General features: G+C 38.5%; 1 protein-coding gene and 2 non-coding genes across 4 annotated transcripts in view; 2 read left to right on the top strand and 1 right to left on the bottom strand.

Annotated features, from left to right (window-relative positions):
• Positions 1–23,590, top strand: part of tkv (serine/threonine receptor kinase thickveins) — a 58,091-nt gene that overhangs the window by 26,167 nt on the left and 8,334 nt on the right. The window contains exon 2 of one of the 2 annotated variants that reach the window (XM_017151020.3): positions 7,665–7,808. In XM_017151020.3, the coding sequence (XP_017006509.2) occupies positions 7,665–7,808 (144 nt within the window). Of the gene's footprint in view, positions 1–7,664; positions 7,809–12,108; positions 13,115–23,590 lie in introns of those variants that run through there. The other variant, XM_017151021.3, reaches the window with a different exon arrangement.
• On the top strand, positions 8,026–8,097 carry TRNAD-GUC (transfer RNA aspartic acid (anticodon GUC)). The gene has a single exon. It is a non-coding gene; the product is annotated as a tRNA-Asp (tRNA).
• On the bottom strand, positions 8,491–8,562 carry TRNAD-GUC (transfer RNA aspartic acid (anticodon GUC)). Its single transcript has one exon. It is a non-coding gene; the product is annotated as a tRNA-Asp (tRNA).

The following is a 23,590-nucleotide window of genomic DNA, read 5'->3' as shown; positions in this document are numbered from 1 at the left end:
TTGTCCTATGTACTGGTAACTTTATTAGAAGTATACCTATTTCGTCTTGTTTTATCCCCTCAAACTTCTTAGAAACATTTTACGTCTTTCCATTATTTTGGTTTAAGACTGACAATGACCAGCACTATTCTCGTTTCCGCATCGAATGCAAATTAGTCAAAGGCAGAGATACTTCCAAGATTCCTTCAACAAAAAACAACGTGTGGCAGTCATAAAACATTTTGATCACAACAGGCGAGTTCAAATTTTAAATCTGTGGTGAGGTTGTGGTCTCGAACAATGGCAAGCCATCAAAAAAATGGGAATTTCGTTGTCTAATCAAACGAAATCGAATCGAATTGAGAGTCGACGATCGATCTTGTTCTACTTTTCGGGTCCAACCTTTTGTGCTTTTATTTTCCTCGATTTCTTTGGGGTTTTTTTCCCGCATTCCTCGAGGTCATTGGCTGCGAATGTAAAAGTCATGCCCATTGTTCTGTTTGGCCCAACAATTAACATTTCCAGACCCCCAGATCGAGTGGGAGGCGTATTGAGTGGATATATATATTTATTGATTTAGCTTTGCTATTAACAAATTTGTGGGCTAATTAAGAAGATGTCATTCCATTCGAATTAGCATTCGATGCGAATTTAAAGCGTTGGCGTAGGAGTTTCTGGTGTGGAATAACATTCACACAACATTTGTTCACAAATTATTTATTGTCCAGCCTTTTAGCGATCATTATTCTTGAATGCTTCTGGCAATTTATGTAGATGCTTTTCGAAGTTGACAATATATAATTTAACCAGTGTTTGGCTACTTTAAATGCTTGTTTTTTTAATTCACCATGAGGATCTATTTTATTTATGCAATATTCGAGCCATAAATAATATTAAAACAGGCTAGTTGAAAGTAATTTTAAGCTGTTATAAATGGGAAATTGATACATCAGGTAAAAACAAAATATATTTGCTTATTTGCTTGCATTGGAATAGATTTCTCTTGCAAACTATTTTTAATTCCTGTTCATAAGATTTAGGTTTAGTCACATGTGGATTATTTCGGAACTTAAAAGATTTGAAGATCTTTAAAAAGCTCTCTCGTGCAGCTGTCGGCGAATGTTCGCTTCTGCTTTTTTGGCCCTTGACTGGCAGACGTTCTTTGAAAGTGATACCGCACACACGCTACCACCACTACAGGTACACACAGATACGAACCCATACCAACTCATGTTTTTCGGTGGGGACGCGTCAAACACTTGAATGTGTCAGCCTTTAACACTTTTACAATTTGATTTGCGTTGTCTGTTTCCAAATGCGGCTGTCGTCTCGTCCTCAACCGCCTGCCAAGCACTCTTTCCACTCATTTTGGACATTCGCTTCGAAGGTTCCCCAAATACGAACAGCATAAATATATGTAGATACGGATACTCGAAGAAAACTAAAGAATACTAAAAAAGCATAAAGAGTTCCCTGCCTTTATTTCGGTGCTCGGTGCCATGCCCAACTTCAGAGCACTTCATATCATCTGACGAGCCTTTTCACTGGTCGCCAGAGATCGGAAACCGTCGACTCTTCGAGATTGAGATCGTCGCTGTCTTTCTTTATCATTGGGCATCGGCATCTCTATCTGTAGCTCCAATGTCTGTCGTATTTCTGGGTTTGTCGCTGCCTTTTTGTGATTATGATGGTGATGGCAGCGTGACTACAGGTCCTAGGAACCATGGTACTTTCAAGAGAAGTGTTCTAAAAAAAATATAAATAAAATTATATTAAAAACTTAAGCTAACTGTTAATTTTTGGGTAAAACAAAAAAAAAAAAAAATAAAAAAATAAAGAAAAAAAATTAAATAAAAAAAATAAAAAAAAAACAAATTATAAAAAATAATACAAAATAAATAAAAAAAATAAATAATAAATATAGATATTTTACAAATCTTTCAATAATTTATATTTCGATTATTAAATTGAAACAATATTTTTCTCTCAATAAAAATAAAATAAATATTTAAGAATCTCCGCTTTTTGTTAGATATCAACATATTAATAAGAATAAAATAAATTTTATATAACACTTTTACAATTTCCTCTTAGCTTTCACGACTCACGCTCATCACTTGTGGAATACCTTATCGCACATACTTTCTGTTTTTGGGTTCCTGGCTCTGCGGTTTCCTTGGTCGCTGCTGAAATTGTAGACAATACATTTATCCGAAATGCGCCTCTTCACACTTTGGCATTTATCAGTCTGTCTGGTCGGCCCGTATTGGATTACATGCCAACGTGGCTGCTGACATATCATCATCATCAAGTGAGCGGCCGAGTGAGCATCCGTCGTCCCAACCATCCAATCCGTCTGCTCATCCTCAGCCCCATCCCCACTAGAATCCCCATTCCCATTCCAAAGTCATCCAACGAAATTGCCGTCTCAGCGCGGCTGCATCAATTTCAGCGCTTTCGGGTGACATTATTCAATTTAAGTGCTTTTTATAGAATCTTCTCATAATGAGCATCATGATCATGATGGTCGAAACAGGAAATCTTCAATTCTTTTTCGCTGGTCTACGGGATCGTTTGCCGTCTTCTGGGCCTTTGAAATCGAGAACTGCGCAAAACTCTGCGAACGTCATAGGCTGAAAAAAATAGAGAAAATATATTTATGTGGGACCACCCAAAATGCTGTCATTCGGAAAAGCTGAAAACATAAAGAGCTAGAAATTATGCGGCTGTTTTTCAATTACAAATCAAACGTCAGTCAAATGTTGAAGACTGCGCTGTGCTGCGTTTTTGGCTTCAGCCAGTAAGAAAAATATTTGGAAAATCCATGCGTGCACATTTGATTATATAAATAATCATCATAAATGCATAATCATCGGGGAACTCTGGGCGGGTTCTGCACATTTGGCTGAAATAGCAAACAAACATCGAGGCATGAAGCCATAAATATTAACAAAAGAGGCCAGTTAACTGCAAAATCTATGATATATGATCTTTTTTAAAAATACTCGCCAACTAAATATTATAAGAAAATGGTTTCCTTACTTTTAAAATCCATTAAAATATGTTTAGAATATTTATTCTTTGAAATATACTGGTAATTATCAAAATATTCTTAACAGAGCCCACATTTTTTATTTTTTTAGACTTTTCTTTTCACTCATCCAGATCATTTGGAAAAAATAATACAAATATGGGAATCCATCAAGCAATCACTTGCCAGCTTCATTAGCGCATATCCTAGAAGTTATTTCTCAAAACAAAAAGTTTCGTGGGGATTCCTGAGCTGCAGACAAATTGATGTGATTCCAGCAATTTGTGGCTATTCTTTGCCGGCGAGATCATTATGCTGCATTTATGCCCAAATTGAAGTGAAGACCTCCACTTTCAGCCAACACCTGGGGGCCAAGCACAAACCGGGTCCATTGACAGTGCTATTATACGATGAGTTTTCATTTTTCATTTCTCATCTCGGATCTTGTATCTCGGATCGGATCGGTTCTGGTCTGGCTGATCTGATATGGCCCCAAAGAAAATTAAAGCTGCATTGTGTGATGCGCGTTTGAGGAGCAAAGCAAAACGAAACGATATGATTAAGCAGAAAATAATACACTGCGAAAAATAATTGTAAAAGGAGCAAAGGAATAATAGGTTAACTCTTTAGGAAAATTAATAATCATTAGGATGTTTGAATATTAATAGTAAAAATAATTTGATTAAAAAAACTAAAAAGTAAAAGTATTTAGTTTCATTAAAAAAAATTTTTTAAAAATGTTCTCTTCATAAAACAGCAGGTCTATAAAGAAATTATAAATAATTTTTTTTTTATAAAAAGCAAAAATGTTTAGTTTTATTACAAAAAAAAATCTAAAATATCTTCTATCAATGGAACAGGTTAATAAAGAAATTACTAACAATTTTTTTCATAAAGAAGAAAATATTTAGTTTCAGGCTATATTTTAATAACTAAAAAAATAATAAATTCCATTACTGATAGGTCAAAAGATGATTTCTTGGAGTGTGTAAAAGATGAGGCCCAGCTGCAATCAGCGGGCCAACTTGTTGTAAACAAATTGAAGTGGCACTCAGTGATCCCCCGGCTCCTTCGCTCTTCCTCTTGCGTTGGCCATTACCGATTGCACTCGGGTTCAACCCTTACCCATTCCCACTCCCAAATCCCCTGGGATTGGGATCGGATCGGATTGTACGGGATGGTATGGTATGGCATGGGGACGTGCCTTCATTAGGCCATGCAGAGCGCGTAGGCAGAATGTGTAAACACACAGCGATTTCCATTCCGAATGCGTCTCGTGTGCTATGCGTAATTTTAATTGATTTCATTTACGCATTTTTGACTAATGTTCACACGCCGATGCATTGAAGACCGAAGAAGACTGACGGCGGGGGGTGCAGCTCATTTAGCATGGACTCGGCGCGTTGATGGACAGAATCCAACTCCAAATGGTTGCATCGGGAATTTATTTTTGGCCCTGTCGTCCCACTCTGGCATCCGCCGTTTCCCCCTAAAAACTCAGGACTAGAAACCAAAAATCTCTAACATAAATTCTGCTTTGATCTATTTTTGAGTGGCCAATGCAACTTTGCTAAATTCTGTTCAGCAGAAAGAATATTTTAAATTTTTAATTGCTACTAGAGTGCGGGCGCACTCTGCGGCGACGACCCAGTTTCGAAAGTCTTTCTAATGGGTTAGGAGGGGATTTTTGATGGGGGTGAAGCAGAGATCACTAATTTTGAGACATATTTTTTTATGTTTCACAATTTACAGTTTTACTCTAATTAATGTGTGTGTGATTCAAAACTATTTTTGGCCATTTACATTTCTATACATTTATAGAGCAGCCAAAATAGATTAATAAAATCTTTCATAATCTCAATATACCCCCAACTTTTTTGCAATCGAAACTGCCATATCACAACACTTTTGATTTCACCATTACGATAGCTTTGGGGTTTTCTTCCCAGTTCTGCCATCAATCTCGAAGTTGACATCCACGAACCATGAGCGATTTGGAAAAGAAAAAAATAATACGTGTGACTTACCCAACGACGACAAACTGAAAGTAAACCTCCAACTTTTTGCCTGGGCCATCAATCAATCAGTCACTTAATATGAATATGAAAATATGAACCCGAACCCACACACTCATTGTGGGTTTATCTCGGCGAGCATTCGCCTGCCATTCATTATTCATTGTGTGTTTTTCCTCTCACTAGCGGCCAAGTTTTCTTATCTTAAGCAACAATGTTGGCCATGTTTTTGTTTCGGGCTACCATAACTGCAACTCGAGTGGCGATTTTGCAGGCCTTTTTTGCGGCAAATGCACTACTTGAAATGTTTACAGAAAAATAGCGAACAGCTAAGCAAAGTTCAGTGAGCGACCGAACCCCTGGAAAGCCCAGTTACCCACAGACCACACCCAATTGATTTTCTCTCACTGACCATCTAAAAAAAAGCTTATATGACACGGAAAAAATTAAATTAATTTTTAAAAATGTTGTATTTATTAAGTTTTAATAGTACTTTTTTGTTTAAAGATTTCGCACTACAAAGTGAATTATATGGTCACACTAATTTTATATTTTTTAAGATTTTAATTATTAATTTATCTTAAATATAATTTTAAGTAAATATTCTTATTAAAATGACTATGTGCACATTTTATAATGTTAATTACGGTTACATTTTATTTATTTCCTTCTATTTCCGAAATTTCTAACCCTTTTTTGAGTCTAGTGTCATAAAGGCCTAACAGATTCACCGATTGGTTGGCAGTCATTCAATTCATTTGCAATGCAGTCGGCATTTGCTTTTATTTCTACGTAATTGCGAATCTTTTGAAGCGATGCGAACTATATCATCATAGAGTGCTAGTACATATATCGTCCTACCCGTATGCATATTGATTGATAGCCAATTTGCACGTGCTCCAATTTTGTGCCTGGGGTTTGGTTATTGTCGCCGCGTTCTGCCCATACGAAATCAGTTACCTCTTAGCACCTCGCCTTTTACCCCTTTTCCATGGGTTCTTCTGGCTGCACCCACCTGGATTGTCACGTTTATGTTTTGTTTTGGTTCTGCGGTTCTTGGAAATGTGTCGAACACAAGAGCCGCGAATTTTCCTCCCCGGCAATTTGCAGTCGTTGATAGATGGCTTATGTAACTGCCAAAGAGTGTAAGCCACAACAACACTAAAAATATTGGACGCGTCGGGGGAATTACGTAGTTTGGTCTGCGAAACGGAGTCGACAAGTGCAAGGCACTCAATCAATTAGCGATAGTCAAGCCACATGGATTGGGTTTGGGTTTTTATCAATGCTTCGGTTCACTTCGTGGTTGCACTGGAAAATAGCCGAAATTTGAGTTTACTATAATGAGGTTTTCAGAATAATATAATACTAGAGAAGAATATATCATCACTGATGATTCATCAGTAGTTTTAATGTTTGGAACTAGGAGAACTTATGAAAAAGTTAGTAAGGGGTATAAATAATATTTTAGGGGTAGTGCTTTAATTAATTTTTTTTTAAATTCTTTATTAAAGATACTTTTCAATAATCCAAATAAAACATTTTTATGAACTTATTAAAAAAGGGTGTTGCCTAATCATACTATGATATACTCAACTATTCATGTTACGCTAATTTTTTATTGAGTTCCATTAATTTACGACTTTTCTATGGTTGTAATTAAGATAATCCCTGGCTCGCTTTCGGCATCGGCATTTCCCGCTCCATCTCTCGATGAATGGCAGCTTTTTATCGGGCCTGCACTCGCATAATTCATCGTATCGCGTTTTGACAGATTCGGAATGAAATCGCGACTTTCCTCGCCCACCCAACATGCGCGTGCGATTTCAATTGCCCGTCGAGTGGCACACATATGTAAACGTATGGTATATATTTTTCCTGCTCTCGAAATGAGACGCATCATAAATAATAACTAATGTTTTGATAAGCCCCGCAATGAGCGGGTACCACTTTTTGTTTATCAAATTACGTATGAAGTTTGCTCATTAATTTTGGCAAAAACAAGAGAGGGGGTCGGGATTGCCCCATACCGCTGAGACAGCGTCTGCGGCACTTCCGCTGATTTGCTCTGAAAGTTGCCCAGTGGGGTCTTAGCACCTCTCTCTCTCGGTCTTCAAGCCCGTGTTTCGCGTGGGCTTTGAGTCTTCCCCAGAAGACTGTGGCGTGCAGACGACAGAACTAGACGTAATCTCGGCGAGCTGTCAAACAGTATCTTAAAGATGCCTCTCCCCTTGACTACTTGGCAACTGGTTCTCTGACGATCGCCGTCTGGGAAGGCACTAAATTCTGCGGCCTTTTGACCAAGTTTATGACACACGTTTAGCTGTCCACTTGGCCCACGCTCATCCGCTTTTGCAGCAGGAAGAGAGTTGTCCATTCTCCCCTTTATTTTTCTTACTCCTCGATACTCCCCTCGATTCTTCTCCAAATGCTGACTCTCTGTATTTCTATTTTCAATTAAGATCTCGTATTTCAGGCGCCCGACAAACGCGCAATTGTTGTTGTTAAATTATTAATTGACATTTGCCTGGCGCCACAGAAGAGCAACTGAAGTGCCAACCCGCTCTCCCTTTTTCTTTTTCGTTGTTTACAAATTAGTTACACAGTTTTTCAATTTATTTTCTCTTTTTGCCTTTTAGGTGAATTCAGTGCGAATGTTCAGCCAGATGTCGAAGCAATAGCCGCCGCCGCTCTCAGCGGAATGGAAATGGGATATGGATCTGGACCAGGATTAGAGGGATACGAAGAAGCCGACAACGAGAAAAGCAAAGCCATGGAAAATGGTGAGTCTGGGAAAAGTCTAGACATTGCTAGAAATGGTCTGGTGTTACTTTTTATGATGTTTATAATGAGGAAAATACAATGATATATGATTATTATAATAGACTCCATCTCATACATTTAAGATTACTCTGTCCAAAATTAGCCCAAGATAAAAGAACTCTTATACACAGATCACCAGCAAGCCCAAATTTTGAGTTTGGCGGGCGTAGTTCAACATCCTCGATAGTATAGTGGTTAGTATCCCCGCCTGTCACGCGGGAGACCGGGGTTCAATTCCCCGTCGGGGAGAGATGTGAAAACATTTTTTTTATGTTTAAGTTATATTTATTTTTTTTGTTAATTTTTATTTTGATTTGTATAATGTTTTTATAGTTAAACGTGTAAAATAAGTATTTCAGCACAGGCATCACATACAAGAAATAAACTCAAAACCTTATTTCGAACAGAACTATAACATTAACAAATATTTATTTCTAATGTTTGTTTTATAAGAATTATAAGTTTTTTAAATTTAAGTAATTGACTTTTAATCTTACCTTTGAACGAAATTTATGCCTACTCGTAAAAAAAAAAATGTATTTATTTGCTACTTTCACTGCTTAAAAACCAATCTTTAAAACTGATAACAATATAAGAAAACAAATAATATTTTACTAATGAAAAAAAAAAAAAAAATCACATCTCCCCGACGGGGAATTGAACCCCGGTCTCCCGCGTGACAGGCGGGGATACTAACCACTATACTATCGAGGACGGTGAACGACGCTCGCCAAAAGCGGCACACGATTTTCGTTAGATTCCAGTTTGATTCTGCTTGTGGAAGAGACCTTCCCTTTAGTCTTCCGCTTGCGATAAAGTTTTGTTTCAAATTATATTTATAGAGCCGACGGGCTGCAGTCACCCTCAAAAGGTGTTAATATGGGGGAATACTTAATGCGTTTACAAATTATGTTCGACGTGGCAGAGGAGAATCCGTGCTTCATGTGTGTGGGTAGATTTATGCCCAGCACTGCGTGTAATTATAATTTATCGTTGTTGAAATTCCATAAAACTTTAACACCTCACCTTGGGACCGTGAAGTGCAGCAGAGAGGTGAAAAAAAAGAAGAACCGCAGCGAACCTGAGATAGAATCGAAAATGAGTTGGTGTCTGGTTAATTGCACTTTAGTTTTTGATGGAGAGGAGATTATGTGGTGTTGTGTTAATGAAGAGCTGTCTCGTGTGTGTATCTATAAGATTTTAATTCAATGCAAAAGTGTGTGCAAGAATGGAACGAATTCCGAGCATTTTTCCACATGTTGCTGACAACATGAAATGTCTTTGGTTTATTTTTACACACACCCAGCGACACACGGGCACAATAAAGTGTCGCCCACGTTGACACAAATTTTGTGGTACAATACGAAAATTTCCATGCTGCTGCAGATACAGATACACAGATACTGGGTATCCATGAGATGGCAGTGGACGTTAGTGCTACCGGCCAAGAGAAAGAAAAAATCAAGGGAAAGAAACAAGAAAAGGACTGAGAACAATCGGGCAGCATTGCCTGACTTTGATTTAGGGCCCAGCCACACTCCAAGTGACATCTTGGACCTTTCCCGAGATCCCGAGACCTTTGTATTCTGTCTGATCTCTGGTGATTTCTGGTGATTTCGTTGATTGGGAGCCTGTTGCGCACATCTGTTGGCCATGTTGCAGTGACCCGAGGTTTTCCTCTCTCACTCTTTGTGTATCTAATGCTCAGTTCTAACAATAAATCCAAAGATACAGTCAGATTCGTTACAGATACAGATACATTCGGCCCGCCAGTTTGTCTGGCCTTTTTCCCTGGGAGTGTCGGCCCCGTTTTGTGTTTATTGTAGTGGATCGAATAGTGTTCCCCCGCCCTCCTCCGTTTTTCACACGAAATACTCGAAAATTCAACATGGATTTTCTATTGTCTAGAGTCCAAAATAAATATGTATGCTAGAATCAACCTTTGGCCCCCGCATTTCCACTCAAACGTTAGGGCAAACAAACTTACGGGTACAGTGCAGTGCTAATAGAACGAACAAATCCATGTCTCGGCTAAAGGCTTTTTAGCACAGGTGCTAATTGGGCAATGCAGCAAATCCTCGCATCCATATTCTTTTTCCCCTATTGCGCAAATTAACGCGGATCGTTCAGAAATTTCGCGGTAGAGAAACTTTCAGAATTCTACCTCTAATCAATTGCGATCCACAAAAGTCATGGACCCTGCACATTCCACTGTCAATTTCTCAAGCGTGGCGGACTAATAGAAATATGATTTTAAAGTAGGCTTATCTTCTCTAAAGAAATAAAAAAAACTGTAAGGTGTACAGTAAGCATTAAAATCGCAATAAGATTTGCTGATAATTTAATAAGAAAGAAATATTATAATTTCATTTGTTTTTATAAACAAAACTGTTTCTTGGAAGGTTATCAAAATATTTGAGGCTTTATGTTCTTGGCAACCTGCTCTTTTGTGAATCATTTACTTTAGCTTGCAGTTTCCATTAGCTTTTTATTGTTTTAAAAATTCTGCAAACAATACCCATTGACTTTATAGCCGATATATGCGAATAAAAATACTTATACTTTTATTACCCCCAGCCTTACCTTCAAAACCGAAAGTTATATTTACCAATATATATCTTGACACATTTTTTCACTGAAAATATAAAAAGATATAAGGAACTCTTTTCTTCTAACGAATTAAATATAAATGGTATGTTGCTAGCCATTAAACTCAATTGATGGCATCCCCAGATCCAACTTGATTTCTTGGCTCCCCTTGAAAGGGGTACACAAGCAGTTGCCCTCTGGCCGATTGGAACCAGTCCCTTTGGAAGTCTCCTTCGCTGTCCCCCTCTCTCCATATGCCTTCTCCCTTCCTCCGATTCTCTGTCTCTGGTGCAGCCTCTCAGCGTCTGGCTGTGCACCGCATGACTCCTACACTTGAGAAATCACACCTCGGAGGCAACAGCAAACCAGCAGCAGCCTCATCCACAATCCGGGCATTTAGGAAGCTGGGCAACTGGAGCTGGGGGCATCATCCAGAGATTTTGACTAGACAAAAGCAGAGCAGACCCCGAACCAGATCGAAATGAATTATGGCCGCGGGCGTGATAATAAACGAAAGATCACCACTGGGATTCGAGTGGAAATGCACGAAGAAAAATTTTAATTTACATGAAAATAGTTATTTATAAAAATGGGAACATGAGATGTTACAATTAAGAAAAAAGTTATACCATTTCTTAGTAAAAAGTAAATTTATTAGCAAACTGAAATTTAAAGGAATGATTAAAATACTTGTATGTAATAAATAATTTAAAATGAAAAATGTTCAATTAATAATCTATTATTTGTACATCTTTTTTTAAAGTGACAAGTTTTAAAAATATTTTTTTTTAAAGCAGACGGAGGTGGATGTTAAAGTTCGGGGCAGCGATTCTGCCGGGTGTTATCGCAATCCATAAATGAGCAAGTTATGCGCGGATCACAGAGGTCGTTTGTATGGTTCAAATGCGTTTTTAATGCCAGGAGTTTACCTGCAGAAAGCCGAAGTGCTAAGCGCTTCTGATTTCCACAGGTAGAAGAATGGAAACCTCAGAGTCTAGGCCATAATTAGCTGCGACTACTGTGCGGCTAATGAGTCCGCAGAGGCTGGAAAATGGATATCTTGGAGATGCAATTGGGTAACTTAGTATCTGTGGATATCTCATGGATGCGCTCGGGAGAACAGGAGGCGGAGTACTATTAGTTGGCAATGGTGTTGCTGTTAATCACACGCTTGCCCGCTAACAAATTCGACCAAAACTGTTATTATTCCCGGCACAAATATGTATGCAAGCATGCATAAAGGGCCCTGCAATTATGCAGGCGATTCCGAATCCCCTATTCTCCCGATATATCCCCCCATATATGTACTCCCCATCTAGATATGTCAGTTATAATAAGCAGCTAAAGAAATACGAGCACGAACAACAACAACGATGCTAACTCAAAGATCAAGATACACACGCACACACCTTTGGATAAAAAAAACTTGAAATTCAAGTGAGAACTCAAAACAAGAACAAATGCAAAGGGAGAGAGAGAGAGCGGAGAGCATAAAAAAGTATCTTTACCTTCCGCGCGTTTTTAAACGCTGGCAAGTCGAGATACGGCGCGTTTTTAAACGCCCAAAAGTAGCACTCTCACGCGTTTTCACCTTCTCACTCTCTTTCTGCGAGAGCCGCTTACTCTCTCCCCTCTCTTTTTCGGGTCTACTAGCAGCGGCGTTTTCAACTGTTGCACATTCGTAGATACGTTCTCCGCGAGTCGTGACGTATCCAGCGGATTGTTGAAATCAAACATATTTTGAGATACAATCCAGAAATCGTCGAATTTTGTTCACGCGTCTCTAAGAAAAGCCAACATTTTTTGGATTTAAAAACAAAACCTGTGACTATTGTTAACTAAAAATAAAACCAAAAATACAAAAGTGTTTTCAAAGGCTTTTTAACCATACAAGTTAAAGATTGATATAAGAAATTCCCCAATATTTCTATGATTACAAACAAGTGCCAAGTGTCGACAATCAAAATAGTGTAAACATAAATACAAAACGACTAAAACACAGGATATGCCTTAACTGGGGATTGAGTTTCACCTGATTTGTATTGCCACCTTTCGTATATAATTATAATCAACGTGATCACGCGCTCACACCAAGCCAAAGCAAAAGCAAAGATCGGAAAAGAGAAGACACAGGATCAAGTTTTTTTCTTCTGTTTTTATTTTTTTTTATTTTGGCGAAACCCATAATTTCGCTCTCTTCTTCTTCTTCGCGGGCTCCATGGTGTCGCCGGCTTGACCGCCGCCTGCCTGCCTATAAACAAAACCAAGACTCGAAGACTCGAAGAACCCCAACTCCAGAGAAGAAAAGCAACCGAAAGACTCTGCGAGATACAACGAATCCAGTTCTCCTGGTGCTTTTGTTTTGCTTTTGTTGCCTGCCTCGCGTTTATTGTTTTGCTGCACAAGCCCCGGAAAAGAGAGAGGGGATTCGAAAGGGGAAACTGGCCCCAAAACACCCGGGATCCCGATACCGATCCCGATCCACGTCTATATAGAGAAGGAAGGCCAACAGAACTGAAAAAAAGAACGACTAAGTTGCATTGCAGCCGCGCCGCCGTATAAAAATCATCAGCATTGTTGTTGTTACTGTTGCTGCGCCTCTGGCCCACGTCGTTGTTGCTGTTGTTGTTGTAGCCATCAGACATGGCGCCGAAATCCAGAAAGAAGAAGGCTCATGGTAAATATTAATATAACATTTCTTTGCTTTTTTCTCTCGTGCACCTTGAAAACCAGCGGAAAAACAATTGTCCCGGGTTTCTATTGGGGTATATTAGTTGTGGGTAAAAAAGAAATGATAGGAATTCTTTTTAAAATATACTATAGTTAGTAAAGTCTTTATGAATTGAATTTCTTAAGAGAAGGCTACATCATGATTGGCAAATTTTACTAAAAATACCGCCGTGACAGCCCGTTTCCTTAAGACTTTAATCTCCCACCTTATACAGCAAAAAAAAAGTCAAAAACAATATCATTTTTGATAAGGTCTACTCAATTTTTAAATATTTATTATCACATCATGTTAGTATGACAAAGATAAGAGTCTTTGTGATAAAGATAAAAGCACCTAGCTGATAAAAAATGTACGCGTTTGCCTCTAACAAGAATTTATAGATATGGTAATTGTATTAAAAACAACATCGTAAATGATTTATTTTTAACTTTTAATTGAGTTTATTACTTTATTGTTGTAAAAGCTTAATACCACAATAAGAAGCTATAAAAAACCGATACGAAAATAGGCTCTTAGCTGATACTATTACTATTAAATAAACATAAACCAGATTTTTGATTTATCATGATTCTCTGAGCTGTACAATAAACTACAAGCTTAGTTTGAAAATGAAAATAAAACGAGTGAGCTTACCAGTGCAAACCAATAAAAGTGGTATTTATTTAATTGTTGGCTCGTAAAAAGAGGAGTATTTACAATTCGATTGGTTTCGTCTACTACCATTTATCTTGGGAATTGGCTTTTGGCCATTTATAGTTTTAGTTGCGATTCTCTGGGAGATTTTCCTCGAAGCTTTCACTGCGGCTCAGACTTGTCGCTTATCGGCCAGTGGATCGGCGGACATGGCCATCATCATGGTATAGTAGTGCCATTATCATTGGCATGATCATGGTCTCATAAGTATGCAGCGCTCATATTACAAATCTCTGGGCATATCCTATTGTATCCTCTCCTCCTTCCCTCATTTCAATTGAAATTCGTTTTCTAATTGCGTTCTGTTGTTCGGCTCTCTGGTTCTATGCCAAGTGTGTCTGGGATCTCGGGTCTCCTGACCAGCCCAAGGAGATTCCATCGGCTTAAAATATGCGACGTTTCTCCGTTTCTCTCTGGAGTTGTGCATGTTTTTCTTAATTTTTTATGACCCTGAGCAGGTAGAACCGAGCCAAAAAGATTGAAAAACGAACAAATAATACGAAGAGGAACCGAGAACCACAATCCGGGCACCCCTTATTCGAAGAGTGGATACCCAAAAACAGAAAAAAGGGAGAGAAAAAGATCAGCTGTCAATTTTATGGGTTCCCCCTTTCTCCTTCTCCATTCTGGGGTGTTGTACGCACATATTTTATGCCTTTTTCCGTGCCCAACTTTGTTGTCATTTCATTTCATTTGCCTAGATTATTTTGATATGCATCTGAGCATTTGATTTGGGCTTAGACAGCCAAATGAATTTTACGACCGCGCGTGGTAGATACACACTGATATAATCCCTTTTTATCCTCTTCGAGCAAAACATTCTTTGATCTTTTAATAACTCTGATAATATTCAAAAACACAGTGGACGCAATCAGAGGACTTTTATTAGTTTTAGAATTTGCTAGTAATAATGTCAAGCCGTAAAAATCCAAGCAATCAGTGAAGACCATTTAAAGAAATCAAGTTGAAGTTAGTAACTTAATAAAATATCATTAAATTATTACATATTTTAAATGAAAATCCACATGTACGCATATTTTATGGGTTTTTCAAAACATGTAAATCCAGATTTCCATAGCAATTAGTAAATACTATTCAAAGCAATCAAGCTTATTACTTTTAAACGACCATGAATATGTTTAATATTTATTACAATGCTACATCTGAAACTGCATATCGCATTGACATAAATATAAAGATAAATTCTATAGAACAATAAAAATAAATTTTTGAAATATATTTTAATACCTCTGTTTTGAAGTGACCATTGTATTTTGTTTGTTTCTAATTTGGCCGGGGTTTATACACGCCTGCCAATTGTCTGGGCATCCGTCCAGGTGCAGATCTCTCTGTTTGTGTATTTGATTTGCTTTGTGCAGTCGCACTCTCAGTCCACTGGGTCTCTTAATAATAAATTCGCCACGGGTGGCTCCCTGTTCGTTCCTGGTCCCCTTGGTCAGTCGGTTGCGCCCATGACAAATCGCAACAAAATGCCAAGCAACAGACAACAACAGATAAAAACCCTCGAAAGCGCAACAAATACGAAAAACACCTTTTGATGTGGGCATTGTTGTGTTTCGTATTCGAAAGACAAAGAGTCAAAGGCACACCCACATGAAAATCTCGCCATCGAGTAGTTTTCCCCGAAAAACCTTTCGAAAGACAAGTCGGCATTTGATTGAAACGACGGTAAGCTTCGATGGACAGCCGGCAGAGACCCAGTTTCATTTCCATCAAGCCAAGTGCAGACCTGTCATGATTCCATATTCTATATGGCGATGGAATCGATGGAATCATTCGTATCGCCTCGAAATTGTGCTTTCCAACTGATATAGACCGACGACGTCGACGAGGCAGGCTGATAAGAGCGTGGAAGTGTGGGTTTTGGGGGGTAGTAAATACTAATTCCCAGGTATATGACCGACCGACCGTTCGACAGGCGGCCGCTGCTTTAGGGTCGCCTAGGTTTGGTAGTTCCCGAGTTTCTGGGTTCCCGAGTTCCCTAGCTAATCTTATCAATTTTGTCGTCTGCCGCCGCCTGTTCGCGTAAACAAACAAAAATAGTTATAATAATAATAATAATTACCAAAGCGCAAAGCAACACAAAAACCAAATAAATAGTATAGACGTAAAATACATAAGCGCACGTTTCTTTTTACGACAAAAGCGTGTGGCAGCATTTTGAATGCGTTTTGCTAGCGTTTTTAGTCGCCTCAGCGTTTTCAAAAAATATATTTGCTAGAAACAAAAGCATATCAAATATTACTGGTAGCCCCCGTGTCAAACATATATTTTAATTTATTTATTCGCTGCGGCTAGCACTTTTCACACACACATTTCACATTTCCTCAACGAAATTGTATTTTTAATTTAAGTTTAAATTTTAAATGCCAACCTGTCGATTTTCCCTCGGCTGACTGCACACGCAAAGAAGAAGGGGGTCATTGATTTGTCGGGCCTTCCGAGCGATGCGTTCTGACCGATCAGCAGAAAAACCCCGACTAGACGTCCGTCGCGTCTTCAGACGGAACAAGGCGACACACTAATATGTGGCCATTGGGTTATTTCTCATCTACGTGGATTCGTTTTAAATCAGCGATTACTCTGGCATTGACTTGAACAGCAGCAGCTCCGCATGATCTTCAATTTGAATACAATAATTACAATGAATACAATAATTGCTCATTTAGATGCGCTTATCAGATGAGAGATTAACGAATTATTCTCGGAATCGCAAATGGCAGGGATTTCAAATAAAACCTGATTTACTCTCGGGCCACAGCTAAACGTTAGGGTACAATGGCTTGTGATATGAGGGCTGTACTTCCTTTATTGTGGTTCTTTATATAGTTATATATTGTGTGAAGCGTGCATTTCAGATTCGTTCTGAGAAAATTGCATAACGAAATGTAAGCTCGCATCTTGAATCTCGGAGAAAACAAGAGAAATCGTAGATTGAACTATAAAATCTCATACATAGAAAAATAATTCGATGTGAAGTGCGGTAAATTCTCCTTAAAAAGCCGTTATGATTAGTGCCAAATTTACGATTCAAACATATTAACTGGATATGCTATCATATCAATTATTGTAATTTTAATATTGTAAATTAAGATAAACATAGTCCTTATTCATATCAAAATTATATGAATAACTTGATCTTTAAAAGATATAAAATTAACATGCACACATCAATCTGATCTTTTGTCAATTTGTTTTCTGTGTATTAAACATTATAGAACGTTTCAACTTAAAATTAATATTAATATTTTAAATTCCTTTTGATATCTGGTTTATAATTAAGAGGCATTACTTGCCGTCACTCTGTGATTAACCACAGATTATTCCATTATATCTTAATCAAATATCACCATTCAATTGAGAGATGTTTGTTTAGCTTCGACTTGGCTGTTCTGCTGCGGTTCGAGTGCAGCGTCCGCATATCCTGTTTTGCCAGTCGGTGTGGATTTGGATGTGGATCAGCCGATGCGATCTGTCGCCAGCGTGTGTAGCACACATGTGTGCCTCTCACAGGGCGCGTGAAAATGACGATCCAACCATCCCATCCATCCATCCATCCGAGTTACACACTCCGCTCCTCTTTTTCCGTTCTGCACCGGGAAGATGCGGATATGCTGAATGCTGAGTAGGCGGCAGCTGCTGCTGTTTGTCAAAACATTGGCATGGAATTCTGCGGTGTGGGGCCTGGCAAGTGAAATGATATGTATCTGCCAGATATACACACACGTACATATGTATGCATCTCGTGTGCATATGTAAATGCAGTTTCCTGCCCAGCCAAAAAAAAAAAATCAACTCCATTAGCAAGCAACTACAGGCAAACAGGCCTCATCCCATGAATTCCGGTTAATTTCGTTGACGATTAATCAAAATCAAATAAATGCAAGTAACTTTGGCTCCCTCACTCCATCCATGTATTCTCCTCCACCGTCCATACTTTCCATGCTCCTTTGCTAACTGCTGCTTGCCGTTGGCTGATGATGGATTTCGTGATAAATGAAGTGAAATTTGAGTGGATTTTATTCCATTCTCGGGTTTGTTTTTTTCTTGTGCTCCATACAAACGCGTTAAATGCTTGAAACGATTATCTCGGGTCTCTGCGAAGGGGTCCCAAGTTTATGATGATTTACATGTGTGTACAGAATCACAGTGGCGGTCAAAATTATCAGCGGAGTTGGATTTTGTTATAATTAAAGATAACAATAATGAGATGGCAAAATAAAAATTTATTTTAAATTATTTTTTTTTTATTATAGTATTATAGTTTTGACTTAATAATCAGAAAATGGTATATCCACTATTTAGGTAACCTCTGGTGTAATCCATAAACCCCCGTTACTTTTATGACTTTGCTGTAGCTGTTTGACTTATGCAGGATTAACATGATATCTGTTCTCTTCCAGCCTCTCTTAAATTTATGATTCCAGCTGCTTGACAAGGTCATTGTACCACATTCATTTTTAGAACATCTCTCTAATCCTGCAAGAATTAACAGTTTCCCGCTAAGTTTGTCAACCCATTTAGTGCTGCTAATTGTTAGATATATATGTATTTTGATAGTCCCGCTCTGTTGGCCGAAATTTCATAACTTTTATTGGACCCACTCACCGGGTTTTTTGTTGTTGGTAAGTAAATGTGTCGCACAGACAGCACGGCGGCATGTTTATTAGACTGCAAACACAACGGCAACAACTGTTGTGTTGTTAGCCATACAATGAGAATCGCGAATCGCTAAACGCGAATCGAGAGCCAATGACAACGCACATTGGCACGTATTGCTCATTTGGCCGTATGTGCATATCATATAAAACAATATCGGTATATATACGTGTGCTTTTTCAATACAAAATTTCGGTGTCTGTTAGTCTGTGCTAGCTGAGATTTATATATGCTTTCCTGTCTATTAAAAGCCTGCACACGTCATGCTGTCGCCGGGGCAGCCTTAAAAGGCAGCGAGTGGCCGTTCGCCAATGTTTTTTGATTCATCATCAGGTGACCAAAAAAGCGTAACAATAATTGCCAGCAGTCAAACAGTCTGGTGGCCAACAGAGGAGGTGGCGAGGAGCAACATGTTGCTGCTGCAGTAGCAACTGCTTCGGTAGTAGCAGCAGCAACATGTTGCTGGTGAATTGATTTGGAATTGCTGGTCTTTTTGTGTATGCGAAGCGGGTTGTGGCCATAAATCGAATTGACATTTTGACGCGACTTGCATTGGTTGTTGGTTGCTGGCCCACCCACATGCTTTTAAATCTTATATGCAAAGTCCCTGCTCGGGCGCCATTCGATGATTCATCAGCGATCGCTGCTGGACATCCGCCGTGGCTTTCTTTGCCAACTGACAGTTGTACACCCTCTTTTCGAAAGAGAATTTTGAAGGTCCTCCAACTTTTGTTGACCACCTATGCATCCTGAGTCCCTGTTCGGGCGCCAAGTGTAGCCTAAGTTTTCTTGGCTTGTTCTCTTTGGTTAGGCAATTATAAATCTTTTCTCGGAAGAAGTCTCGCGCACAAAATGTTGCCAACAAATCGCAGACGACAAATGCGCAGACAGCTTGACTTTATTTTCATGCCGCCTAGCTCTATAGCCATTATAGTATACGTATACTATATATACAATGTCTGCGTACAAGTTTATTTCTAGCCAAATAGCATTTGGTATTTCGTCTGGCAGGCGCATAAATTTCGATTTAGAAACAAAAAGAGCGAAACATCCAAGACCACGACGACGACTAATTAGTCGCTCTGTTGTTTTTATTTTAATTTTGACCCAGCCATTTGAACGAGACAGCGACAACGGAGTCTGCTCCTCCAATTCGCTACTGTGGAGCGAATCATCTGATCAGTGATCGGAAATCACATATCCCAGCTTGAGTGACTTTTGGCCAACGCCTCCTACTGATTAGCATTCGAATATCCAATTCCAATTTCGATCTTTCGGCGATCTGCGAATGATGATTGCCAATCATCGCCTCAATATCAATATTAATGTCGTTGATCCCCCGATTCTGTTTGCTCATTTCGATTTCTTGATAAAATCGCAATAAAAATTGTATCAGCTGCTGCTGCCACTGCTGCTGCCGTGGAATTATGCAAATTGAGTTTTATATATTTTTTTTCTCGCTCGATTGGTAATGCAATGCAATGTCCGCCATTAAAGTCGCTGGCCGATAAGATTTTTATGTGGACAGATGATGGTTTTATTTGTGATTTTAATTTACCCATTCACTGATTACTTTCAATTGCTAATTTATTTTTCCACTTCCTTTCGTTTCAGGTAAGTTTGAACGACACAGTAAAGGAAACATCTCAAAGGTTTATAAAGAAAACTTATCGGGTAAAGATGGAAAGTAGACATTTACTTTTAGGGTATGATTTATTCTGTACAGAGATACAAAAATTTACAGAATTAAAAAAAAACTGAAGACGAAATCTTAAAGCACTTAGATCGCTTCCAATTATTATTATGAAAATTCTATTTTGTGTATTACTCACTCTCGATATTTTTGCTCAACTCACTGGCGATTTTCGCGCGTTTTTAAACGCCTTTGCCTGGGTGGTCCTCAATTTGCCAGCTGCTGTAATTTTTCATATTTCTGTGAGCACATGTACTTTTTTGCAAGTGTTTTTTTTTTTTTAATTTTTTTTGAAAATAATTTGCGGCTGCAATTAAAAATCATTAAGCCAAATCAGCGCGGTCTGCCCGCCGGGCTCTCTAATTAAAGCTGATTGTGTTGATTCGGCTGCCGTATGCAGAGGGAAAATGGCTGAGAAAAATATAGGAAAATTATGCACAATCGCAGATGTGCATATATATGAATGCTGCAATTGTTTTTAATTGCCAGAGTGAAAGAGAGGTCGGATTGGGGGAGTGGAGTCCATAAGCCAAATTGTGTCAGACATAAATCTGTGACCATTAGCTTCTTCGACCATCTGCTCATTGGGATTGAGTTTTTTCCGTTTCGTTTGGGATTTATTTAACATTTCTGTTAGCGTTTCATTCACAATTTTTACGCGACTCCAAAAGACAAATACCAAATAGAAATACACACCAAAATACAAATATAAATAGGCAGCACCAAGCATTAATTATAGCCGTTTATAAGGAAAAATCGTTTAAAAGTTGTCATGCCCAAGCGTGGAGTGTGCAAACAACCACAGAGGCTTGGCAACAACCGCCACAAAAACCCGTTTACCTTCGCCATCATTCTTTTTTTTTTATTAGGAAAACAAACGATTTTGTTTTGACTTCAACTTTGGGTTAAAAGTCTTTTGGCTCCCTCGCCACAGCCTCTTTCTTTCTAGCCGATGATTAATTCATTTTGAACTGTGTATCCCATTTTTGGCATTGTTCAGAATTTTGGGATACAATTCCCACAAGGATTTGGAGAATATACATAAATTTTTGACCATGTTGCTCACACCTTGGCATAAATTCTTATTTCTAAAGAAACTGATTTGAATGATAGTAATTTGTTTTCTTGGAATACACGAAAGCTCAGAGCTTGATTCACATTCCGCATGACAAATCCGCAAAAACGAGTTGGAGACTTCTTTACTTTTTAATTTAGTTGAATCTCTAAATATTATCTAAACATTCATTTTCTCAAGCGCGCAACAAATGCCTTAAAAAGCTCTTAAACTTTCTTCGATTAACTGGGTGTTTTCAAGATTTTTGCCAATGATTGTATGTTAATATCTATACAAAACTGCTGTGTGGGCATGGGCCATTGGCAATCCATAAGTCATTGTTCATTGGAGGGCGTATGCAAAACGAAATGGGAAGAAAACAATTAATTGCTATTGATTTACGGGGCGTATGCTTGATTTATTTAGCAATCGCTTGACCAAAAAGCAGGCGGGCAATCATTTCTCTTTGTGTACTCGAATATATGGGCACTTCCAAAAAAAAGTCCACCAAGCCAAAAACCTTGAAACTTGAATAAAACATATTTCCACATGATTTGGCCCCGATATTAGTTTCTAATTAGTTGGATACTGAGCTTAACTACAAATTTGGAGTATAGTTTGATTATTTTTATGACAAACCCCACCAATATACGCAAAAATCAGTTTTTGGCTATTTTTTTGTTATTTTTTGGACCTGTCTTCTGTTGTTAATTTATCCTATAGGAATGCTAATATGTGACATTTTTCTGTACTGAATGCTTCATTCACATGCTAAACTATTAAGTTAAAAGCAAAACATCCAGCAATTGAGAGATAGAGGTAAAGAAATCCGCTTTACAAAACAGTCGGAAAAAATGTCCCGAGCGACATGTCCCGAGCGAATGTGGTTGAAACTGCATAAAAAAAAAACGGCAAAGAATTTTTGAGTGAAACCAAAAGCATTTCACAGCGACATGTTTGAACAACATTCTAAAAAAAATCGCATTCAAATATTCCATCAGAATTCGCTAATTTCTGGTGTTGTATGAACTTCCCCGAAATCCACTTCTATTTTTGTCCCGAGCGAATATGGCAGTTTTTTACCGATATCTTAAAAACTAAAAGTGGTACAAAATCAAGATTTTTACCAAAAATAGAGCTTGGGAAGAGTGAAAAGAAAAGCCCATAATTAAAATTAAAATCCATTGTTTTACAATTTTTTTTCAACTTTAAAGGTGTGCAAATGTCCCGAGCGACATTTTGGAAGTGCCCATATTTTATTTATTGCCCACATGCGAGCCCCGCACACAATAGAAGACCCGAAGCCAATAGATAATGATGACTTCATTGCCAATGTTGCAACATCATCAGCGAAATAATCACAGTAGCTATTGAAAGGAAGCTGAAAAGCCCGCAGGCGAAAAGTTTAAAATCCATGTGGGCTACTGGTTGGTTATTGATTTCTCGGCTGGTAAATACCTGGTAATAATGCTGCTGATGCTGTGTAGATTAAAATAATTACTAATGGTAGTAAACCAGCTAGTTTGGGCAATCAGATCTAAGATTCTGCTGAGCAAAGCTTTGTAAGTGAACTCAAGCTTTTGTTTTCTCAACTGTTGTCGTTGTTATCTTCGCTGTTTCTCTCTCGAAACCCGGCTAATTTATGCAGCGCTCTATGCTTTGCATTTCAAGCAGTTTCCTCCGCTCGATCACATGTCCACCAAACTGGTATATATGGTATATGGTATATAAGACAGTGTATACTGACTATGTAACCCGAACACCCGGATGCCTCTCTAATGCCAATTCGATTTGAGGCTAATGTAGATTGAGATACGATTTATGCAGATTATGCAAAGGGCGGTCCAAGCTAACCGGAGTGTAGGTGTCTTCTAAAGTCGCTTTGGTACTTCCCCTCTCCACAGAAGCCTCATTCACATCCACAGCATCCGGCTGCCCACGCACAAAAAATCTAAGAAAGAAAAAACTCAAAACTAGACAGACATTTTGTTTAGCATTTTGTTGTGCCAACTGTCCCATTTGCTCGGTTCGACTCACTCCTCCCTTTTGGATATTCCCTCCAGAGCCCACGCGGTTTACTTCTTTTTTTCAGTATTTTTTTTATCGCCTAGAAGTCGCGTCGCCTGGGCGTTTGTGATTTAATTAAAAATATGCGACACTTAATTAAAACGCATGCGACGCAAGAGACACTTGCAAATATTTAGAGAGACTGCAGCGCGTTTTATTAAGAATTTTGACAGCCTTTTGATTAAGAGCCCAGCCGCCTGAGGCACTTGGCAGGTTCGCCATAACGCCCACGATC

Source organism: Drosophila takahashii, chromosome 2L, assembly GCF_030179915.1.
Source record: "Drosophila takahashii strain IR98-3 E-12201 chromosome 2L, DtakHiC1v2, whole genome shotgun sequence".
NCBI lineage: Eukaryota > Metazoa > Arthropoda > Insecta > Diptera > Drosophilidae > Drosophila > Drosophila takahashii.
This window is presented reverse-complemented; position numbering and strand designations above follow the sequence as displayed.